The sequence below is a fragment of the Syngnathoides biaculeatus genome, chromosome 10 (assembly GCF_019802595.1).
Source record: "Syngnathoides biaculeatus isolate LvHL_M chromosome 10, ASM1980259v1, whole genome shotgun sequence".
Taxonomy (NCBI): Eukaryota; Metazoa; Chordata; class Actinopteri; order Syngnathiformes; family Syngnathidae; genus Syngnathoides; species Syngnathoides biaculeatus.
The window spans coordinates 27,044,970-27,068,942 of record NC_084649.1 but is presented as its reverse complement, the minus strand read 5'-3'; the positions used below and the strand labels follow the sequence as shown (position 1 = coordinate 27,068,942).

General features: G+C 46.6%; 1 protein-coding gene across 7 annotated transcripts in view; it reads right to left on the bottom strand.

Annotated features, from left to right (window-relative positions):
• The window catches only part of LOC133507085 (plexin-A2-like), a 98,753-nt gene that overhangs the window by 57,984 nt on the left and 16,796 nt on the right, over positions 1-23,973 (bottom strand). For all 7 annotated transcript variants that reach the window (XR_009796741.1, XR_009796742.1, XM_061831703.1 and 4 more), the window contains exons 3-4: positions 19,895-20,077; positions 4,964-5,098 (exon numbers count right to left, since the gene is read on the bottom strand). Coding sequence is in view for 5 of the 7 variants with exons in the window: in XM_061831703.1 (XP_061687687.1) it covers positions 4,964-5,098; positions 19,895-20,077 (318 nt within the window). In the remaining 2 variants the exon portion in view is untranslated. The remainder of the gene's footprint in view (positions 1-4,963; positions 5,099-19,894; positions 20,078-23,973) is intronic.

Sequence of the window (23,973 nt, the reverse complement as noted above, 5' to 3'; positions counted from 1 at the left end):
GAAATGAAACAAGCAAATAAATCTTTGATCTGCCTCACGTTTACCAAAGTACAAAATGTTTTATATGTTTTGTTTTGGGTTTTTTTTTTTTCAAAATGAAATAGATTGCATTCCGCGGGGGAAAAGTTATGAACCCAAATATTTCCAAATAATACATTTTAGAGGTTTAATTGCAAAACTGTTAAATTGCAACTTTTTCGCTCAGGGTGATCAAAGCGTCAGAATCTGAAACAGAAACCAGAGCCAAAACCGTGGGTCCATTTTAGGGCCGATTTACACCCCCAATTCAGAGCGTGAACGGGTCTTGCGTTCCTGTAAAAATGTTGTTGGCGCCGAACGTGTCGTTATTTCAAGCTGACTGGATCATTTTACGGCGCCGTCCATTTGAGAACTTCCCGTTCCCACTTCAGTTTATTGACACGGTCTCGGGTTTCGCACAGATGCCGCCTCGTATAGAATACGATCCAGTTCGTGAACCCCTGAGGGGGGCATAGCCCCGATTTGAAAATAACGGTGCCCCATTTTTTGAAGTCGTTTCCTTTATTCGTAGTCGCGACCCAAAGGTATACCCCAGACTATGATCCTGAAACATATGCAGTACTTCAGGCTCCAGTCTTTTTCAAGATCGCACCAAAGTCCTTCGAAATAGGAAAAGTACAACAGTAGTTGGTATCAAGAAGTATCAAAGTTATTTTGAAGTGAGATGTCGCAACCTTTGTATGTTGGAGAGGAACGAAGATTAACCTGGGTTGTTGTGAAGAGTCTTCAGTGCATGTGCTGTATACATTATTTTCCCAAAGAGTAATGTCAAAATATTCGGTTGGGATTGGGTTTTTGATACATTTAGGAGTTTTAGGGACTTTTATACTGTTTCGGTCAACGTAAATGAGCTTTCTCACTAATGGTAACGGGGCTCGGTCCGTATTCCGGACGACTGTGTGTCAAGATTTAGAGCGAACGTGCCCTGCTAACCGACCGCAAACACAACTACACGCCGAGGCATCCAATAATGTCGCTTCCGCCTCTCGTTTTTGACGCGTCGGACAAAAGAAGATGGACGCCACTTGGACGCCTGCGGTTCCCGTCTTGCCAGAGCGCCACTCTCAGAGATTGCCCCTGAACCCCTGAGAACCCCCCGCAGCGCTTTTTCAGCCTTCTTCGGGATTTCAAGAGCCAGACGTCAGTTTTTAGAACGCCGACTGACACCTTATTGTCGTTGTTTTTTTGTATTTTCTTTTTGCTTCTGACGTGATCGAAGTTGAGCCACGCAGCAGTAAGATGAACTGCTGTGAGGATATCAAGAACCATTCAATCTCCAGAAGTTTGTTTCGTTTTTTGTAACCAAGGCCACTGACGCGAGCGTACCCAACGTCTCCTGCCCGCTCTTCATCATCGTGCAAACTTTTTTCAGGGGACGGCGAGCTCATTGTTATTCCACCAGGGTCGGCCGAGCTCAGTCAAATGTACTCGCGCTTCCCTCCCGGTGCCGCGTTTGCATTGTTGGGCTCGCAGGGATCCGGAAAGCTCTCATCTCGGCGGGAAATTGTCTGCGTGTGGCGGGGGGGGAATCAAAGAGTGAGGCGCCCTCCCCGAGGATTCTGAAAGCGAGCGGCGGGAGAGTCTGAAGGGAAAAGAAGGGATAGGGTTTTAAGTCTTGCATAGGGTTTCAAACCAGTTTATAGAGTCGGGCTTTAGAATGGGTTTCAGACTGGCTTGGTCTTTCAAACAAGGGTTAAGGATTCAAATTACAATTTGCATGTTAGAGTTTTAAACGAGGATTAGGGTTTCAAATTACTGTTCAAAGGCAAGGTTAGTGTTTCATACCAGGTTTAGGGTTTCAAAACCAGGGCTCGGGCCTCAAATTAGTGTTGTAAGGCTGGGATCGCGTTTCAGAACCGGGTCAGGGTTTAACTTAACCTTCCAAATCATGAAGCTCCCAAGACAGGGTGAAGTTTTTCAAAACAGGGTTTTCTGTCGCAGTTGGGCTTTTAAATCAGGGGTTGGGGTTCCAAATTGGGATTTCATGTCAGGTTTGTAATTTCAGGGAATGATTTTCAAGTTATGTTTTCAAACAAGGGTTAAGGATTCAAATTAGAGTTTAAAATGCACGTTAGGGTTTTAAATGAGGATTAGGATTTCAAATTACTGTTCAAAGTCAAGGTTAGTCTTTCATACCAGGTTTAGGGTTTCAAAGCCAGGGCGAGGCCCTCAAATTAGGCTTGCAAGGCTGGGATCGCATTTCAGAACCGGGTCGGGGTTTAATTTAACCCTCCAACTCATGGAGCTCCCAAGGCAGGGTTAAGTTTTTCAAAATAAGGTTTTATGTCCCAGTTGGGCTTCTAAATCAGGGGTTGGGGTTCCAAATTGGGATTTCATGTCAGGTTTGTCATTTCAGGGAATGATTTTCAAGTTATGTTTTCAAACCAGGTTTAAGGATTCAAAGTCGGGCTTTTAGGGTTTTAAGCCAGGGCTAGTTTTTCAAGTCACATATGATGGCATCAAGTTGAGCTTTCAAGGTAGGGTTTAAAATCATGGGTGGGGTTTTAAGAAAGTGTTATGTTCTCAAAATGGGGTCGCAAGTCAAGTTGAGAGTTTCAAAGTCGGGCTTGAAGTCAGGGTTAGGATTTCATGTTAGGTTTTGAACTTGGAAAATGTGCAAAGGGCCACAAACGTTGCGGTCGGCCCAAGTGGCGAAGGCTGCAAAGTTGTCGGCTTCTGGCGGCTCGTGCGTCACTGTTGTCGCGGCGCGCGTGGACGTCTCCTCCGAGGAAGGCCGCATCTCGCCTCGAACGACCGACGCTCATCAATAAGTGATGTCTTGTCGCTTCCGCTTTATCGCACCGAGGGAAGCGCCGTCTCCATTCGTTTTAGAAGAGCGAGCATCGGCTTCTCTGCTCTTCGGCGCTTTGTGAAATAACTTCAGAGCAGAAACAAACTGGTGTTAGCCGTGCTCGTTAGCTGGCTAACGGTCCTTTCCTTTAAAAGATTTCACAGTTGCCGTCGCATTTGGGGGTGCACTTTAGTTGTTGAGATTTTGAAAACACAAAGTTACCAAAATTTTGAGACGCCCCCGCCACAGTTCTGCGCCCGTGAAGCAACGGAACAGAATCCCATTTCGTCTTGCCATTCGGCCGCCAAATAATCACTTGATGGCGGTGAGAAAGTGATTACCGCCCGCTCGCTGGCTCTTATCTGCCAGCGAGCGCCGGGACTGCACAATGTCCGACGACAACAAACGGCCGCCGTGCGACGGCGGGCCGAGACAGGGAAGGTCAAAAGCTGTTATGAGCCGTAGAGAGAAAGCCTGGAATGGTTCGCTATTGGATTGGATTGGATGCACTGTATGCGTGCGCGCCGCGTACAAAAGATGCGAGCACTCAGTCGATGCGCATGGATAAGTAATTAGAACAGCGGCCCAACCTTCTGCATCTTTAACAATTCCTTCTGCAGCGCCTTCTGTTTGTGCTTCTTTCCCCACACAGCTGGTGGGATTGTAAATACATTCTGATTTCTTGGGATGTCGGCGTCCCGATGCCCGGACGCGTTGTACGCTCGTTATTTGTCGTGTTCACCGTTTGTTTTGGCTGATGCACACCGAAGAAGGGATAAAACTGCTCGTAGCTGAAATGAACAGAAAGGTCCACCTGCATTGGGCCACTTTGACACTGATGGGCGTGATGATTCAGATTTGGGGGGGTTTTCCCCGTTCCTGGAGGGCTTGCGCCCTGCATTTTTCTCGACGACTCAACATGCTCTTCCCAAATTGGAAGACGTCGGCAATAAAGCTTCGTAATTTGCCGTCGCCCGTCTGCCTGCCCATACGAGCCCTGCAATCCACCCCAAAAGACCAAAATGGCTGACTTTTAACTGTTCAATTTCTCGCAAAGGTCATTGAGACTTTTTCTTGAGTTTGACGATCGATACAGTATATCCACAAAATTTCACGTGTACCAGTGTCTGGTGTTCTATGTGACACAAGAGTCTCCGCTAGGGTGAAGGGCAAAGTTTATAAAACAGTGGTGAGGCCGGCCGTGATGGACGGATTAGAGACCGACTGGCGCTGAAGAAACAACAGGAAGCAGAACTGGAAGTGGCAGAAATGAAGATGCTGAAGTTCAGGCTGGATACGACTAGAAATTAGCTCATCAGTGGGAGGGACAGCCAAAGTTGGATGTTTTGGAGACAAGGTGAGAGAGAGAGAGAGAGAGAGAGAGAGCAGACTTTGATGGTTTGGACATGTCCAGAGGCCAGAGAGGTAGGAGGATGGTAAGGATGGACCAAAGACCAAAGAGAAGGTTGATGGGTGATATGAAGGGAGGACATGAGGACAGTTGGGGTGTTGGAGAGGAAGATGCACGAGATATGCTTAGATGGAAAAAGATGACAGCCTGTGGCGACACCTAATGGGACAAGCCGAAAGAAGAAGAAGAAGAAGACGATTTCACAAAGTTATGAGCTCCGAATTTTGCGCAAAAAGCCTGCTTCAAACCAAAATGGCAGACTTCCTGTTCACTTTTGCCGCTGGTCCTTCACAGTATTTTTCGATTGATGAAACGGGTGTCAGGGGGCACAACCGAGCGGATCCCCCTAAAGTGGATTTTAACCAAATGATAGGTACAAAAGAGAGAGAGAGAGAGAGAGAGAGAGAGAGAGAGTTTGCAGCCAAAAAAAAAGGCTCAGTTCAGTCAGGACTCACCCCCACCCACCCCCGCCACAAATAATGCAGCAGTAAATGGCGTTCCGAGGTTCTCTTGATACGAGCCGTAAGTTTCTGTGGAGTACGCTAGTTGTAGTTGTCGTGGCTTATTCAAGAGAGTCCCTCAGTGGGTGGTTGATGCGTTTTCTCTGCAGGGTTATCACATTTTATGCTTTTTACATTCCGTTCCGCAAATCCCCTCAAAGACAGACTTTATCAAGGACTTGAGTTTCAGTGCAAATGTTTCCCAGCTTTTGTCTCCCTCACCTGGTTGTCGGACATGACGTAGAGCGAGGTCTTGTCCAGGGAGAAGGCCATGTCGCGGAGGACGGGGCCGCCGTCCTGCGTCACCGTCACCGTCTCGTACAGAACTCCGGCGTCCGGGGTACCGTCCACCCGGATCTGCGGGGGTGTGGAAACAGAAGACTTGTTAGGCGCCATCTTTGTGAGAGGATCTTGGAAATTTGGGCTTCTAATACCAGAGGAGGATGTTGGAAATCTAGGTTCTCAACACCAGATCTATGCGGTAACGTCCGACATAATCGCACCTCATTACGACCTGATCTTCTGGGATTTGACAAATCAACTCCACATATTAAGTGAGATTTGCCACGTTAAATTGAATTGAAGTCAAAGTACTTCTTTCCAGATCAGATCGTGGTCAGGGTTTCAAATTAGGATTTGAAGTAGGGAGTAGGAGAAGGTTTCCGACAAGGGTGTGAAATTACAGATTGACGTCTCGGCTCAGAATCAGAATCCGCTTTAATGGCCAACTGTGAAGAACACACACACACACACACACACATAGTGTTACTAATAAAGGTTGCATTTTCATATATGCATTTTCCAAAAATGGATTTCCACAGTAGAGATTTCAGTTAGCTAAATCTGCATCGGATTTGAGTGAAACTTGATTTGACATTGCAAATGCTGCATGCGACATATCCTTACAGATGGGAACTGATGAGAATTTAGTGATTCTGTTTCAATAATAAATGGTGCTTATCAATCCAATTCCTTATTGATTCTCCTTTTGGTTTTCATTGGATGATGGAATAAAGGAATAGACGATTTATATTCTGCATACTGAAGTTTGACAAAGGCCGAAGCTGTCACGAGCACGCGGCAAGGGACAGGACCCAAAAGCAGGACTTCGAGGCAAGGACATGATGTTGAGGGTGGTTTTAATTCGGGCAGGCAGAGGTCGTACACGGCTGAGCAGTCCAAAAAGCGAAAGCACAAAATTGCGTGGCAAAAAGTCAAAGTCCAATAATCCTGAGACAAGATCCTAACCCAAGTACGAGGCAAAGCTCGGAAGGCAGAGGCACAAAAACGCGAGGCTGCGGGCGTGGTCCAAAAACATGAAACGAGGTCCGATGACTACGAGGCAAAACACGAACAAAACGGTGGTGGCACAGGAACGCTGTAACGAGGGGAATACGCTACAATACGCTCGCGTACTGGCGCACGATGATGCAGTGTCCAACACACACAAAGGCGACGAACTGGCAAATGCGAGAGAAAAGCCCGAGGCCTAAATGCCCGGTCTAAATCGCGTCCATACGGCATCTCCGGCCAGGGCAGTGGCTTGGCCGTGGCCCTGACAGAAGCTTTGCACGTCGACCTTGCGACATCTTTACATGCAAAATGCGGCTAAAGTGCTTCTACCTTGATGCCGTGTTGGAAAAGTTGAGAACCAAAATTCATTTCACGCTTGTGACCTCGTCACTCGTTCGCGCTGCAACAGGAATCAATAAGTTGAATCGTCAGCCGAGCGAAGACACAAAGCCAAGGAATCGAATCATGTGTGAGCCGCTACTCGTAAAAATAATTTTCGATTGGAGTATACGGTATGAGGACTGACTATTAATCCAATATTCCGCGTCACAGAAACAGCTTCAAATGGTCAGGCCTCTTTGTAGCGTGTTCTTTACAGTCGCAGTGTCGTCTCCTTTAACGGACGCGACGTGTAATTGCACGGAAAACAAATGAAATGCGCCCGTCTGGGTCATAAACGGCTTATTGATTGTGGCGCTGCTGTGGAAAGTGGTGGGGTGCTTGAAACGCTTGGAAAAGATTGCAGATTGCCGGTGAGATGGCTAATATTGCAGTTTTCAGGGCCGTAAACCGCCCTGCTTGTCAGGCGCGGATGAAAATTGTTGAGATTTGTGACTTGCGTCCTTTGTGCAGAGGTGGCAAAAGAGCTTGACGCTCTGGGAGGACGAATACGAGAAGAGGAAGCACCTCACGGATTTAACTCCTGCATTGAAGTACAGACAAAAAAGTACACGCTGACGTCAATTTACAGAATTCAAAAAGGATTTTTCCTGGAAGTTATAAACAATGCCCATTTTGCTGACTCGGCACAACGGGGGTTGGGGGGGGAGGGGGGGTGGACGCAAAATATTTTCCGTCATTCAATCATTTTTCTACGTAGCGCTCGGACTGAGAAGGAAAAAAAAAACGTTTGCGTGTTGTTTAACCTTTAGCTCGCATGGACATTAATGCCCAGATGCCAATTCTATATAGAATAGCTGCAGTTTAACAATATTCTTCTTCTTCTTCTTCTTCTTTTCCCTTCGGTTAGTACTAGGAATAGAATTTGGAATTTTGAATTTACACCAAAAATCTTTGGAATGTGTCACCCCAAATGGTGGTGAGCAATTTGGAACTTTCCCACCCCACCAGAAAAAAAAAAATATATTTTTTTTTTTAAATCAAAAAATGTTTCTTGACCTTGACCTAACATTTGTAGCAGGTTCATGGAATTATTTCTAAAATTGAATGTATTTAGGAATGTATTCTTTTCCTTTCGGCTTGTCCCGTTATGGGTCGCCGCAGCGTGTCATCTTTTTCCATCCAAGCCCATCTCGTGCATCCTCCTCTCGACCACCCTGACTGTCCTCATGTCCTCCCTCGCAACACCCATCAACCTTTTCTTTGGTCTTCCTCTCGCTCGCTCGCTCTCTTCCCTGGTAGCTCCATCCTTCCCATCCTTCCTCCTACCAATTTCCTCAGATTCTCTCGCCTCCGAACATGTCCAAACCATCGAAGTCTGCTCTCTCGATCGAACCTTGTCTCCAGAACATCCAGCTTTGACTGTCCCTCCCTCTAATGAGCACATTTGTAGTCCTGTCCGACCTTCTCACGCCAAGTGAGAACCTCGACATCTTCATTTCTGCCACCTCCAGTTCTGCCTCCTCCTCCACCACCTCGAATCCGTCCATCATGGCCGGCCTCCCAACTGTTTTAACAACAGCAACTGCGGATAGTCTTCTGTCACATAGGACACCAGACACCTTCCGCCAACTGTTCCACCCCGCTTGGACCCGTTTCTCCACTTCCTTACCACACTCACCATTGCTCTGGCTTGTTGACCCCAAGTATTTGAAGTCGTCCACCCTCGCCATCTCTTCTCCCTGGAGCTTCACTCCTCCTCCCCCCACCCCCTCCTCCCCTCTCATTCACGCACACATATATTCTGTTTTACTTTGGCTAATCTTCATTCCTCTCCTTTCCAGTGCGTGCCTCCATCTTTCTAATTATAAATAACTATAATTTAGCATACGTATAAAATGTCGAGCCGGTTTCGTAGAACCCTGAAGTGGTAAATTTTTTTTACTGCAGGGACCTACGTAGTTTATTCAGTAAGCGCTTGTGTCGTTCACGCAGGCTGCTTGCTGTTCAACACCATCGTTTTCTGTCCATTAATTGCTGTCATCAAAAGCACGAAATATCATAATGAAGACTTTCCGCGGCGGAGAGGAGACGTTATGTTTGCGAGAGGAATGTGCCAATTTTCTGCTTTCCTTCATGTTCTTGCTTGAATGTTTCTCATCATGTTTATAAAAGCGGCGCCCGGCTGGCGCTTGGAACTTTCTTTGGCCCCCTGGTGGCTTCTTACAAAAACACACCGGGTGACGCTTCGCGGTACTCGCTCGTGAGGAAAGCGACGTCTCCCCAAGTATGAAGTTTCAAGTTTTTGGGGCGCGTCGGCAAAAGATTGGAAAAGGGCCGCAACACCCATAATGCATTGCTGCACCACGACGCATTTCCAAGCCCTAAAAGCAAATTACGCACGTGCGAGGATGGATCAGTTTGCTTTGGACTATTTTCAAACTGACAAAAACCAAGCTGGTGTGCAAAAACCGGGACCAAATTTATAAAAATTGAAATGAAAAAAAAAAAAAAAAACTGGTTCCACTGTACCTGAAACATCTACTTAAGTACCGTGACAAATAGGGATGGGCGTGTATGGATACCCAGTATCCGCATCGGGCCGATACCGGGCTTATTTCAAGGTGTCGGGTACTTGTAAAGGCTTCCAAAACCAGCCACCGATACCTGATATTGACTAAATCCTCCTCGCCAGTAGTTGGCGCTACACAGGCACGGTTTGACACATTGCCGATCCATCGTGTACGTCGCAGAGAAAGAAAGGTATTCGTTTACAGTTACTTGTTTTGTTTTTTTTCAGTATTCTGTACCCGTGAGTACTCCAGTGAATAACAGTGTGATTGAACATTGCTAGTACCCAAAAAATTCTACTTTGTTTATTCCAAGCAACAACAAAGAAATTCATTAGCAATGCAAATGGATAAATTCTTCTTCTTCTTTTTTTTTTTTTTTAAATCCGCGGGTGGCTCATTAACCATTTGACGCAATTACAGCGAGCGCGCGTTCATCTCTCGGATGTTTTAATTAGAGGAAATACAAAGGAACTGACAACCGCGCTTGGCGTTGCGCGTCGTCTGCGCCGTGATTACGTCGCTCCTCCCAGCGTGGATCTGGTCCTGAGCGCCGGCGCCACCCGGAATCGAGGCTTTGAACGCTCGGCTGTGGCAGCGCGCCGTTGCGGCACGCTCTGAATGCGGACAGTCAATCAATACGGGCTGATTACATGATTGGATTTCCCCCCCCCCCCCCCCCCCCCCCGGGCTCGCCAAACTTCATCAGTCAGTCACGCCGCGTCACCTTGCGGGCAACCGCGACCGCGCCGCACGTCAGAAACGGATCGCGGTGAACCGCCGACGATTTGCAGTTCGTTATTCACGTATTCACTAGTTAGCATTTTTTTCAATTCTATCTACCCAGACCTAATTGCATAGCAACACACTTCTCTCAGTAGCTGTCCAGTGGGAAAAAAAAAAAGTAGTATTTGAAATCAAGGAAGTGTAGTTCAAGTGATACATCTTGACTGAGAGACCATCACCTTTATATGGCAGGGAAGAGCTGAGTTTAGCCTGGGTTGTTAGTGGAAGTGGATCATTTCTTTTACACGCCGGTCCTGTCAAACATTTGCGAAACTGGTCCACGGCGCAAAAAAGTCGGCGACTGCTGCCCTTAGAGAGCTGCACCAAATCAGATCATCGATCCCTCTCTGGAAGGAAGCCTTTCAGTTAAGTTAGGTCATTAAAAAAAAACTTCAGGTGCTCCTTGATTTCCTGACGGAAATTTGGGTTTTCAATTCCCACAAATTGGAGATTTATTGATTTATTTGTTTGTTTGTTTGTTTGTTTTTTCATTTATTTGCCCGTCTGTTTATTTATTTATTATAATTTTCTTATTTTAGATTTATTTTTTGATTTATTCTTCTGGACATTTGCTTCGTCCTTCTACTGCGTGCTGCTATAGCTCGAGCTCACGTTCAATGAATTCAACCGTTGCGGTCCAATTGTCGTTACGTCAGAACCGGCCGGACTTGCCGCCAATGCCGCAAAAACCCGCGCAGAGCTTCTCGTCTTATCCTTTCTTCCCAGGACGTCACAGCTGACAAGGGCGCTATATTTTTAACCCGAGAATTACGTCTCGGCCAATAAGCCGCACTTCCTTCCGCTGCAGAACAGAACCTGCGATAGCCCGATTAGCGTGACTTGCGCAAACACATGTGCAACTTGAACCTTTAGCATAGCGAGGCCCATCGTAAGAATCTGCTGGACCTCATTTGAACTCTGCTGGTTCGCTGCCGGCCTCCACGTGAGCACCCGAACGTCACGCCCACGTCTGCGATTCATTCTCAGATTCATTTTCACGTTAGCCCCCCCCCCCCCCCCACCAACATGTAAATAGGCCAAAGCAAACGATTATATGCTTATCTGGTTAGGGTTAAGCTGTTCATTCCCCAGTGCCCAAAAAAATAATAATCATAATAATTTCCGTATGTGGTTGTTATTGTGACCACAGCCGAGCAACGAGACATACGGACGGCGACCGGGGAGGCCCGAAGGGCTCTTTGCAACCAATCACCGACAATCTGTCCGCACCCGAGAGATTATTATGATTAAAAACTTCACGGGATGAAAACATAAACCTTAATAAAAAAAAAAAAAAAGCATAAAGACTATACATGCTGTCGTATTCCTGTGTTGAATGGTTGTCTTTAAGGGGTGTGGCCGAGTAGCGAGTGACATCAGGAGGTGGACTTGGTGTCGCTCCTCACGAGTGTTCTGGTTTTTGTACGAGGACTTCACAGTACTTTAATTCCTCCAGTTTTTTTTTTCAAGGTGAAGCTTTATTAATAAAAAGCAAAAAAAAAAAAAAAAATTCACGCGCAACACAAAATCAATCACTAAACGGAGGGTCGGAAATCGGGGCACTCGTCCTGTATTATTGCCGTTAAATTGTAAATATACCCCTCGTTACTTCAATATTTCAAATTAATCTTTAAAGAATACACTCAAATGTCATCCACGTTATTTGATTTGGGGGGGGGAAAAAAGTGGCAGAAGTGCTACTCTTCACCATTTCCGCTAACAACCCAGGCTTAATCGTTGCTCTTTCACGTAAAATGTTCGATTAGTCAGAATGCGTCACGTCTGCGTCCATCCATGACACTTTGCTAGAAGCCGCCCTTTGGACAGAATCTCACAAATAAGTGAGTTTTTCAGCCAATAAACAAAACGCGGTTCAAATTATGAAGCGCTATAACCGCAAAGTTGGCTTGAACCTCAGCTTTTGTGTTATTAAAAACACTTGCGCAGTTTTGCCCGTTAGGCCATAAATGGATATGGAGGATAAATTTGATGGAAGCTCTTGTTCGGCGGCCTGCGCCGACAAACTGGGATTACGCACGCTGCGAGTACTTCGCAGTTTGCGTGACAAGCTTTTTGGCAGCGGCTTCCGGGATGAGTTCAGGCTCCCTGATTGCTGTTTGACTTCACACGGGAAAGAGCGAGCGCGTCGGCGGCGGGATGAAACGGCCAAACGGTTCCCCAAAATTTCTTCCCGTCGGTCCCGCCGGATGTTCCCCAACGATGTGCATCCCCGAACGCGAAATGACATCCTGTGGTTAGCGCTCGCAGTTCCGTCTTTTGTTCGGCGGCTCTCTATCCAGCGTGTACGTGCTCTTGTAATTATTATTATTATTATTATTATTACCTCTGGCAAGAATTTTTACTGCTGGAAAAAACTACAATACTTAGATGGGAAATATTGCAACGGAACATTTTTCAAGTCAAAGACATACAAATTTTCCACCTCAGAGGAGTTTTGTTCCCATTCTAAATATTCACTGGATTTTTTTTCCTTCTTTTTATTTTGCTGGTGTTGATAATTAGATGCCACGATTACGCAAAAATAACTGAAGACGTTTCCAAGTTTTGGTGCAAATCTGATTCTGAAAATTCTTCGCTAATGATTGTGCTTCAGTATGAAATGGGGTTAAGGTTTGGCTACAGTGACTGACAAAGCCGGGAGAAGAGAATGCACGGTCCTTCGAGCGTTGACGTGTGGAAAGCGAGGTTTCAAAATTTGTGTTGGCAATTTAGTTCAGTTTACTTTGCTACAATTTAGAATTTAAAGTGTTCAATTAGCCTACTTCACGCGTTCCTTCCTTTTTAGCAGCCAATTGGTTCCATCTGTCCTCCAAATTTGGAAAACTATCCATTGAACATCAATTTAAATCTCCTCCATGAGTAATTTGAGTAAGCCTGTCATGCGCAACGTTTCGGCTCGAAATGGCCTTCATCAGGCGCTGCTTACTCAAGTACGAGTCAGTCGGTCAGTAAGCTCCTTTACAAACGGGTTAAGGTTAAACCCTTTCTTTTTCTTTTTTAAGTTAAAAAAGGTTTTTATTACTTCATCATTTAGAGAATTTTTCATTTAAATTTCTTTTATTATTCTATATTTCTTTTTTTATTTTTTCCAATAAATTATATCCCATTGCTGTTTTGTACCAGATAATTCTATTTCAATTTTCTCATTTCTCATGCCTTAATATTTTCTTTTCTAAAATAAACCAAAGGATTGTATTCCCGTATGATGCAGGTCATTTATAATTTTGATATTTTCAATTTTAAAAATGAAAAGACAGAGGATATTCATTTACAATTATTGTATTACGTTATTATATTGGACATTTTTAACTTATGTTAAACCCAAAATATATTTTTTTATTTCAACGTTGCAAAGATGGTTTTTTTTTAATGTATTTTATTCTATTTTATATGACTATATTACACTATTTTTTAATACAGATGAGATATTTCGGGGGGTTGGTGAGGGGAAAAAATGAGTTGTAAATGTTCCCGCTGTGAGACGGATCTTCTCCGTAATTCCACGAGCAATCACTCATCCCGACGCTTGATAACGACGTGAAAAGGACTCAAAGCGAGAACGTTGGCACACGCCCGGCCGGGCTCGGCCACCTTCGAGCTGGACTGGCTGCGCATATGGTGGCATCGCGGATGACGGGAGCGCACGTTGATTATTAGCCCGCATATGCATGCTAATGAGCGCATTGCCGAGTTAATGAACAAAGAGGGAGGCCGAGGTCGCCGAGGTGGAGACGTACGGTACAAGACGGCGCTAATCGTTGGCCCACCCCGACGCATTTTGTTTTGATTTTTTTTTTTTTAAACAGCTTTACCAAGTTTTAAAATACAAGGGGGGGGGGGGGGACATTGTGTGCGTGAGCGTGTGCGTATTGTTCTTATCACGTGTGTTGTAGTCCGGATGACCAACACGCTACACGCTACACGCGTCACATCCTCATCGGCTACCGTTTCGTTTGAAGAAGTCAGCGGTTCGGACGAGGTTTTTAGTATTATCCGTTTTCACAGCCGCTTATCCTCGCAAGGGTCGCCTATCCCAGCTATCGAGCGGCAGGAGGCAGGGTACGCCCTGGAATGGTCGCCAGCCAATCGCAGGGCACATGAAGTCTGAACGCGCTCCAGTCTAGACTCAATGGTCATCACTCGGGATAATCTTTTAGAGACATCTGATAATCGGGCCTTTACGGACTTGAAAATGCTCCAGTTGGGCCCGATTGTCGGCACGAGTTTTCCCCTTTTCTTTCACGTTATTCTTGGAGTCCGGAAGTCTGCCACAGAGGAATTTGTCATCGGAGATCTTGAACAAGTTTAACATTGATGATTTTCTGAGCAGATTGGAAAGGAAAAATCACTCGTTATAACCCAGCCACAAACACGCACAGCCCAAAAGAATCTTCTAGAAACCTCCAATTGTTGGGTTTTGATCAGTAAGGGTGAAATGTGCAAATCTGGCTCAGTGATCCGAACGTGCGTATCCTCCTTGCAATCCGCTTCGCATCACATTTGATTTCATATCTATTGAACAATTTTAACATTTACCATTGTCTGCTCGGTCGTCCCGATAGTCAGCGTGTACGTCTCGGGAAAATCTTTGAGAGACATCTGAATGAATTGAATTGCTGACTTTCCGACGTCATTGCCGAGTCAGAACGTCTTGACCTCTGGTTCTGTGGCCACTTTCCAAGCCTTCAGTTTTGTTTCAGTTTTTACTTTTTACACAACTCCTCCGTGCGTCCGCATGCTCCCTCCTGGAAAACGGGCTTTTCCTGTTGCCTGTTTCCTGTCCGCCCCCACGCGCCCCCGTCGTCCAATGACTGCCATTGTTTTCCGAGTTCCCGGGGCCCACCTACGACGGCAGCAGAACAATTTTCCCTCCGCCGCAATGCGGTCCCGGCCTTCCTGTGCACTTCCCATCGCGGGAGATGGAAAGCAAGGGATGAAAGGACGGGGGGGGGGGGGGGTCAGGGAGATGGACACCTTCCCGTATTGTGACAAATTGCCTCTTTTATTAGCAGCCCGCATCTCAGCCGCACCCGGTTTCCTTCTGCCTGTCCGGCTCATGGCATTCGATCCCGGTAATTTGGCCCCCTAGTTCTTAAAAAGCAGGTCAATGGGGGGTAAAAGTAAGTAAATAAGTAAAAAAAAAAAAGCATGTCCAGGAAAATGCATACTTTTTTTTCAATTATTATTTACGTGTGTGTTTGCCGTGAACTTTTTCTCATTTCAAGTTACCGGCGAAGACAATTGACTGGTCCGATTTTATTGCATCCAGCACTTTCTATTTCGGAGAGGAACTGCCGGGAGGCTTCGGGGCGGCTTCTCAATCCCGCGCCGCCGAGGACGCGTTAAACTCGGATGACCGTAAAATATTGCCGCGCTCGTCGGAAAATGCTGAGGACGTGTCGGCGAGGGACGGGGAGGGGAGGGGGGGCCGCGTTAGTGCACTCGCTGCGCGTCGGCGGGGTTGGCGCTCTGCCTGCCGCCGGGCGTCATTCATTGCGCCGCGCCGCCACGTCTTCGCCCCCCGAAAATCGATCGGGCTCGAGGGCCGTCACGGGCCGAGGCCGCCGCAGCTTAAGTGGAAAGACGAATCATTCGACCGTATTTTACTTCAGATGTTGTGTTCTATTTAGTTTTGCTTGTATGAACGCCTCTGCTAACTTTTCCCTTTATTTGTTTGCATTGTGCTCTACAAATTATTTATAGCCGAGATATTGTATTTAGCGGAGAATTCAGGCAGTATTGGTCTACGATGCTACAAGGCGCTAAAATGGAGTCAAATGTAGTCAGGTGGAGCATAAGCCGGGATTTGAGGCGATCCTTCCCGTCGGCGGACAAACTAATGGCTGTCGGAAAACCGCAGTTGTTTGTTTGCATTCAAACGTCAGCGAGCCGCCAACGCGAGTGACGTCAGGCTCACTCAAGACTGATCAAGTTCTTCCTTCTCAACGGCAAATACCGCAACTAACTTCACATGACATGTTAACCGCGCAACGGGAAGGAATTGAACTCCAAACCTCCTTGACGTCACATGGCAACGTGAAGCTAATGAGCGCAATAATTGTCGACGGCGGCCGTTGGAGTAATGCGGATCTTAAGTCTGATTTTAATCCGTCAGGGAGGAGTCGGCTTTATGTTTTTATCGTGGGTTTCAACTTTTTCACAGCCACATCGGATATGTATCACTTGAAATGTACGTTGAAATATGCACGAGGAAAAATGAAAAGGGTAACACGACGTGCAGTAGTAGTTGTAGGTGCAGTGTAAATGCAGCCATAGAAAGCGATTGGACACGTAGTTGCGTGTGTCTGCTGCAAAATAGCTGAGAGAAAAGTTTTGTCTTCTTCTGGAAAGAAAGCGTGAATGACCGTCGAAAACGTCTTCAGCGATCTTTGTAGTTTGTCCGAGCGGCGTTGCCGTAATCACTTGCCAGGGGGCTCGGTTGGCGCCAATCACGAGGTGACATTTCCACTTATATGGACTTCCCCACCACCCCTCCCCCCCCCAAGAACCGTGACGAAGTCTGCAGACGATGACTGTACGGTGGGATCATGCGAGGAAGCAGAGCAAACGGAAAGCCGAGCCAAGCCAGACCTTTTTTTTTTTTTTTTTTCAAGTTTCAAGTAGCTGTGGGACGACATGAAGAAATGTGTTCTTCGTCACTCGGCTGCAATTTCGCAAAGGAAGCCGCTGCTTCCCGCAGGAGCGTCCGTTTTCCCTCCTTTGTGTTGAGCTGCTCTTCCAGCTGCTCCAAATCCTCATTAATGCTCCGATTCGGCAGTCAAGTCATCGCTGGCGCCGTTCCCAGTGGAAATCACTCGCGTTCTCGCTAAGAAGTTGCGCTAACGGTGACATTCGTGCCTCTCGGACTGGCAGCCATCTCAATCCCCCCGCTCGCCGCAGATGGATAAACCAAACCCAAATCTGAAATTGACGTCCTGTCACGTTGTGGGTCCGATGGAACCGCTTCAAACTCCAGACTTGAGTGGCGTCTCGGCGTACGGCTTTCATTCACTCCGTCCCCGTGCTCGCAACTCGGAACGCTCGTTCTTTCGCAAATCCCATTAATCCGTTCCAGCCTCCCCCCCGAAAAAGAAGGAAAGTTGATTGGGGGTTGTATTTTATGAAAAACAGATTCAAAATATACAGAACAGTTTTTCTATCGCGGTGACTTCGTTGTGACTCTTTCGAAGAAGGTTGTTCCAACTGCAGCAAGCGACTCACTCAGTAAGCTGCAGTAATGGGAGACGTTTTCTCGCCTGACGATGAAGTACATTTGCCTGGCGGCATTCTGCGATTATCTGTCTGCACGTGTTGCTTCGCGTTTGCGTTCAAACGTCCGCCGCTTCCGGGGTTTTAACACCGCGACCCCGATGCTATTCGTTAGCTCGACTATGCTAGTAAGAATTAAGCTAAGGCTCAAACTATGTGCTTGTTTTAGATACGCGATGTGGAATTCACTTTTTTTTTTTTTTTTGACTCTGCGGTAGGAAATGAAAAACAGTCCGCCGGGCCGCAAATGACCATCAGGGCAGATTTTGTCGAGTTTAGTTACTCGTCGTTAACATGCGTTAAAATCCCCTCTTTTTGCCCACCGGGTCACATTTCACAGCCCCCGCAACACCGGCCGAAGACGGCGAGACGTTGACGGATACGTCCACACGCTTTTCACGGAGCCGCCGTGGCTTAGGGCCCCCCCCCCCCCCCCCCCCCGTGACCTCTCAACTCGGCTTCGCCTTCCCCGTGACAGCCTTGACCTTTTGCGGTGACCCCGTCGCGCCGCCGCTGGTTTTTATTGTCACGGCTCATTTCCACCGTTTGTGGGCGGCCGGATCGAGACCGGAGCGGCGACCCCCCCCCGCCCCCGCCCCCGCCCCCGCATGCTCCGGAATCATTGCCGTCCAATGAGACCCGCTGGCCCGTGTTACAAAAAAAATGGAGCTGAGCTGCCTCCACATCTCAAGCGTGTTGCGGCTTAATGCTCATGCAATATTCTTATTCTTGGTTGTTTTCACAGTAAAATCCTATTTTGGAACGTTTACTTTTTAATCGCACGTAGAGTATATCATCGGTGGGGTCTCTGGACTTTTTGCCCCCACCCACCCATTGCGAACTCTTTTATCTCCCCATTTCTTCTTCTTGTGTCTGCGAGGGAGTCATCCAGCAGTTCATGGACATAATCACCGCCCGTGACATGATCGGCGAGGCCGGGCACAGATCCGAAGCTCTTTTCAAGCTTCCACAGACTCCATCCTGTGACATTTTTCACATCCTGGCTGCGCCCTCAGCAGGATGTTCGAAGTCACGACGAGGTGACGCCGGCGTCCTCATCGCAATTTCTTTCACAAGATCCATTCATAAACGTATGCTGAGTCAAATCTTTACTGATCATTTTTCGCCTTTCGTGAGTCACTTTTGGCGAGAGCTGGAAGTTACTCGAGACAAAGGATTTAAGTCGTTACGGTCCACTCATTCGTTGGTCTCTTGTGCGTCCTTCCCCGTCTGCTCTTGTTTTTTGGGTTTCACCCCCCGCCCCCACCCACGGTCAACCGTCCTTGCATGTCTTTTCTCGTTATTCTTTCTGACTATTCTGCTTTTCTGTCCAGCTTGTCTTTTTCCATCACCCGGTCCGCCGCATCAGACAGCGCGACTTCCGATAAGGCCTAACATCCAACCCCCCTGCTCCCCCCACCGCCACCTCGGGCTAATGTCACAACAGTCCTCTCCCGCATTTCCTCAGTCGGGAAGCCGAGCCCGCGAGGTGGCAGGCGGCCCAGACGCCGGGATGGCAATTGGAATACCGGCGGGTTCTTGCGAAATGACACACGACAACGACGACAATGACGGCCGACGGCCTGAATCAGCTTCGCGTACGATCGTCGAAGAAAGAGCTCAGATTGTGACTGCGGGGCTGCTTTCAGGGGATGTTTCACTCATTCCATTTTTTTTCCCCCCCGTCAGTTTGCCTATTAAGACAAATTTTGTTTTTTTTTTCCTTCCATTGATTCCGATTTTTACCCCAGGAAATATTCGGGTTATTTCAAACTGCCACTCTTGTACATCTTTTAATAAATGTACAGAAATGATTCAAGTAGGATTTCAACTAGGGTTGCAACTAATGATTATTTAAAAAATCTACTCATCCGTCAATTATTCTTTGAATTATTCCAAAAACTAAGAAACTGCTGTATACAAATACGAAGTGATTCCATTTCAGTTGTCGCTTTGCTTCGCAACATCCATCAGAAACAAAGTAAAAGAAGAGGATCACAGTCGTCTTATTTCGATTGAACACAAAGATGATTGACTTGAATCCTTGTGATATATTCAAGCTCGACAGTCATGATCATGATATCATTAATTGGGGAGATGATTGTGTTCAGATGTTTTGGGTTGGACTAATGTGCACGTCGGGGCTGTGAGGCTCCAAATTCATTTTCTTCTGTTGTGTTGATTTGACATTTCTCAAGTTGCGATGATGTCATCGTTTTGGCCGGGAAACGTTGACGACAAATATTTCCATCACACGAGGCCCGCCCGCCCGCCGTCGGCCTTGCTTAAGGGCTCATATTACGCAAAACTGACTTTTTTTTTAATGGCTTGTAGACAAGCGGTCATCGTGCTCAGGAAATTGTTCCCCGCTGTTGCCTCAGCAGGATGGAGGGCGGGGTTAACGGTGGGTCACAGATAACTACACGCGTTAAAACTGTTTAATATTCACCAAGAAACATTCTGCGTGATGCCGATTGCGCAATGTTTATTGGTAGAAGGGTTTTTTCCAGATTTTTTTTAGGTTAACTTTGGGGGTGCGCATTATACTTCAGTACGCATTATTCTCGAGAAATTACGGTGTGCATATGAAAGAAGCCGCTTAAATTGTAATCTACTCAACACGGTTGGCGAGGCACGAATCTTGCCAGACGCATGCCGGATTTCACGAGTCGCACCGGATGCCCGACTGCCGTTTTAGCCAAAATCTGAGAAACTGGAAAGGTGGGAAACACTTTAGCACGATACCTCCACAATTCGACACACCTTAGTTCTTAGTCTTTGGCCGTTTCCAACAGTTATCTTCCAAAATGTACAAAGCATTTCGGGGGAAAAAAAAAAAAAAAGCAAATCTTCACAAAAAAAACATTCTCCTGACCTTCTTGAGTCGGCCATTCCTGCTCCCCAGGAAGACCACGCCGTGTCCGTTGTAGATGTAGGAGATGACGGAGGTCAGCCTCTCGCGGGTCTCCACGTAAAGCGTGCGGCCCGCCACCAGCCGGGAGCCCCCCAGAGGCTGATTGATGTCCAGGCCGCAGAAGTGGTCGTCGATGGGGACGGGCTGCGAGAAAAGCCAGCGAGAAACAACGGCTGTGAAATCGCTCGGGGAGATAAAAAAGAATGGCGGGCTCGCTTGGGCTGCGAGGAAGGTGAAGCGGGAGACGGGACGGCAAATCGGCGGTGACGCGTGTGAATAGAGAAGGAGCTTTTTTCTTCTGCCGGTTTGAAAAAAGGCGACTTCCAAATTCGCCGCCACGTTTTGCACCTGTTCCCTGTGATTGTTGATCACTTGATGCCACATCACACAAATAAGCAGTGCCAGAGATGTCTCGATGCCTGATCGAGCATCAAAGAGCGCCGCCTGCAAGGCGCTCGTCTTTCTTTCGTTCTTTATTTCTTTCTTTTTTTGTGCTTTATACGCGCCCCAAAAACCTTAAGTAGCTGCTGGCTTTATTTCCCAATTTGCTCTCGCTGTTATTGTCATGTTTACAATGGCAGTGGTCCTTTGAGGGATTCTTTCTGTGGTCACGCTCGTGACACACACATACACAAATTTAATTTGTAAAAATAGCACTCTGGAATATTGCACTTTATTAAAAATAGGTGAGTAGCTCGAGAAATAATTGATTTCATGGTGAAATCCGGTATGCCCGCCGTGGCCACAGGGAGGCAGTATGAGACGCTCCACGCAAACACAAAAGAAGAAGAGTAGTCCTCCTCCTAGTACTGGACAGGGAGTCCTCGGTCCACGGCTGAGATCCGTTCCTACTGTAGCGACTTAACTCAAATTTCAACCTAAGTCGGATTCCACCACTAAAGTCAGAATTTATGTCAAAATACTTTGTATAAAAAAACAAATATATTGGAATAAACGAGATGATGTACTTAGCTTTACTGCTGAGAGGTGGATGGAGAAGAAGAAGGGGAGGCGGTGCTCAGCTATTGCAAAGGAACCCGGTCCTCAGTCCTCAGTCCTCTCCATCTCGACAAGTGTCAAAGAACCTTGTTTTGTGATCGTCGTATCCGACGTAGGAACGGAACCCTTCGCATGCGCTAAAATACATACGGGCTTTGTCTTTAATAATTGTCACCGCGGTCGAGCTACTGAAGCCTCGGTGGCGTCGGTGTCGCTCCTTCCTCCGATCTTTTTATGATCTTGAGCTTCGTTTCCATGGTCATGGATTGTCTTTTGGCCGCAGAAGCATCGCTAAAAGACGCAGCTTTCTTCTTTGGGGCGATGATATCGAAAAAGGAGGGCGAAAAATGCGACGATACTCCCGGCGCACAAACACGGACAAGCGTTAGCCAGACAAAATGGCGGACGGGGGATGGACGGGCGTTCTAAAGTCGAGACGTCTTCGGTCGAGACCGTCTTAACCCGAGGACTGAAGTGACTCATTTATCACCACCCCCCTCCCTTCGACCCCGCAATCGCTAAAATGTGCAAAGTAGCGACGAAATATATATTTTACTCTGCTTTAGAGTGTTATGCATTATACCAGGGCTGTCAGTCATTTTTGTCGCGGGCCACATTGCAGTTACGGTTTCCCTCGTGACTGACAAACCCTAAAAATCTTAAATGTCCTCATCATATGACACACGAAATTTGTGAACTAGTTGTGGAATCAAAAAATGAAGGGTAATGGGTTTTCAACTATTGTTCATGTTTGGTAACATAAAAAAATGCTCTTGATATCTTAATGTTACCATTTATGACATGGCCATGAGGTACAAATTGTCACAAGAATCATGGAAGCGGACAGATGACTTGCCTTCGCGGGCCACGTAAGATCATGCGGCAGGCCGGATTTCGTCCCCAGGCCTCGAGTTTGACATCGGTGCATTGTACCAATATAAAATATGTCGTCCCCACATTCTAGACTGCTTTACGTGTGCCTGTTGAGTGACGTTAAGATTCAGCGAACGAGAGCGTAGATTTGGCCGTTGTGTGCTGAGGACAGCAGCCGGTTGTTCAAACCCTTCAACACCTCAGCCTCAAAATGTCTGCCAGGACTCTGATGACAAAAAAAAAAACACGGATTGATCCGTTCCCTATTTATAAATGTCTCATTTGAATTCCATCTGAATTTCAGCACACTATTTACATTCATTTGGACAGCGTTGCCTCAATCAAGGCATTTGTGCTGAAAGCATTATGCAAAAACTAAAAGCTTCATTTTCCACCCGTCAAGCTGTTGCGGAAGAAGAAGTAACGCGCTCTAATGTAGTCACTTTAATCCTGCTGTGGCTTTTTGCGTTGCATTATGTGTTTAAAAAAATTTTTCAAATAATCATAAGAAGCCTCTCCTACAAAACAAAAGTCCTTATTTAGAGGGTTATTCATTTATTAGCTGGTGACGGTACCACGGTGCACAACAATGAAGTCAATTGCTAAAAAAATATATTTATGAATGGATGCTAAAAAAAATAATAATAATAATAAATTCCCACAAAAAAATTCAGAGAACAACGAGTCCTACTTACCAGTTCAAGTCGATGCATGACCGAGCTCGTAAAATGAAATGTCATAAAGCCATCTGAAAATCACCAACATTTTTTGGGTAAGAAAAATAAGACTGTGATGTATAAAATCAAAATAGCAGCTTGTATGAAATAAACCGGTTGTATCAAGCGTAATTTGTGCAGTGAATTAAGGGGTGTGGCTTAGTAATTGACGGCAGGAAGCGGAGTTCATTGTGAGCGTCGGCGCGTGAGTTGTTGTCATTTTGTATTTGTGTTTGTCCCCTTTTCTCCTCCCGCACCCCGAAAACAAGAATTCATCGGACCCTCTAAATTGCCCCTGAACGTGATTGTGACTGTTGTCTGCCTCCGTGTGCCCTGCGATTGGCCGGCGACCAGTTGAGAGTGTGCCCCGCCTCCTGCCCGGTGACAGCTGGGATAGGCTCCCTCACACCCGCGACCCTTGTGAGGATAAGCGGCTCAGAAAGTGAACCGCTGAAAGTGCACCTGCGATATTGGCCCCTCCTCCCACATATTGCAGGTCACGACCGCTATCTTAATTCCTCCGTTTAATCACTTCACCCGTCATAATTGAGCCTCACTTGTAACTTTTAATCGTAGCTCACGGCACAAAGCAACAACAACAAAAAAAGTTTTCATTTTTTTAATGTTTTATAACACTTATCAACGGAATGTTCCCATCAGGCCGAGCTGTAATTAGCAAATATTGGCATGCCGACTTGTTCAAACAAGATCAAAGCGCTAGCTTTTGATCTTCTGTCATGCAGCGTTATGATTTTGTCAGGAGGCTTCCAACAGCCCCAATAGTTCAAAAGTATGATATTTGTCTTTGTAATTAGCTTTCTTTCTTTCTTGAAAACAGAATAAAGGCTCGTTGCTTTTACAAACTCTTGATTAAAAGAAATGGGGGAGGGGGGGGGGGGGGACCAAAGCGTGCAATTAGACTTGATTGTCGCTCTTCTCCCGCAAAGCGTGTGATGTAATGATAAGTTATCGGGACGGAGCCGTTTTGTTTTATTTAGTCCCCACAGCAAGATTAATTATTGCGCTATTATGTATTTACAGCTCGCTCGGGTTGCGTCTTATTTACTTGATAGCGGGGTGGAATCAAAGTGGCGCAGTAATGGATAGGATTGTTTTCGTCATCGCTTTCAGGCCATTCCTGTGAAAGCCTCATTTTGCATAATTGTGGCTTTTATGAAGGCGTCGTCACGGACACGTTTTTTTTTTCCCTCGAGAGGGTTTGAGTGGAGCCACGAGGATGTGGGGAGCGGAAGGGGATTAGAGGAAGGTGGGCGCCGGTGGCCGAGCCCCACGGATGAAATCAAAGCTTCTCGCCGAGTGCGATTAGCTCCGTGGGCCGAATCTCCTCCGAGGCCCGTCTCAAGGGATCCCAAAACCGGACTCTGCTTGTATTGCAATTGTGCTTAATCAAGCCATGTTGGTTGAGAGTCTTCTGCGGATTAGCATTTGGGT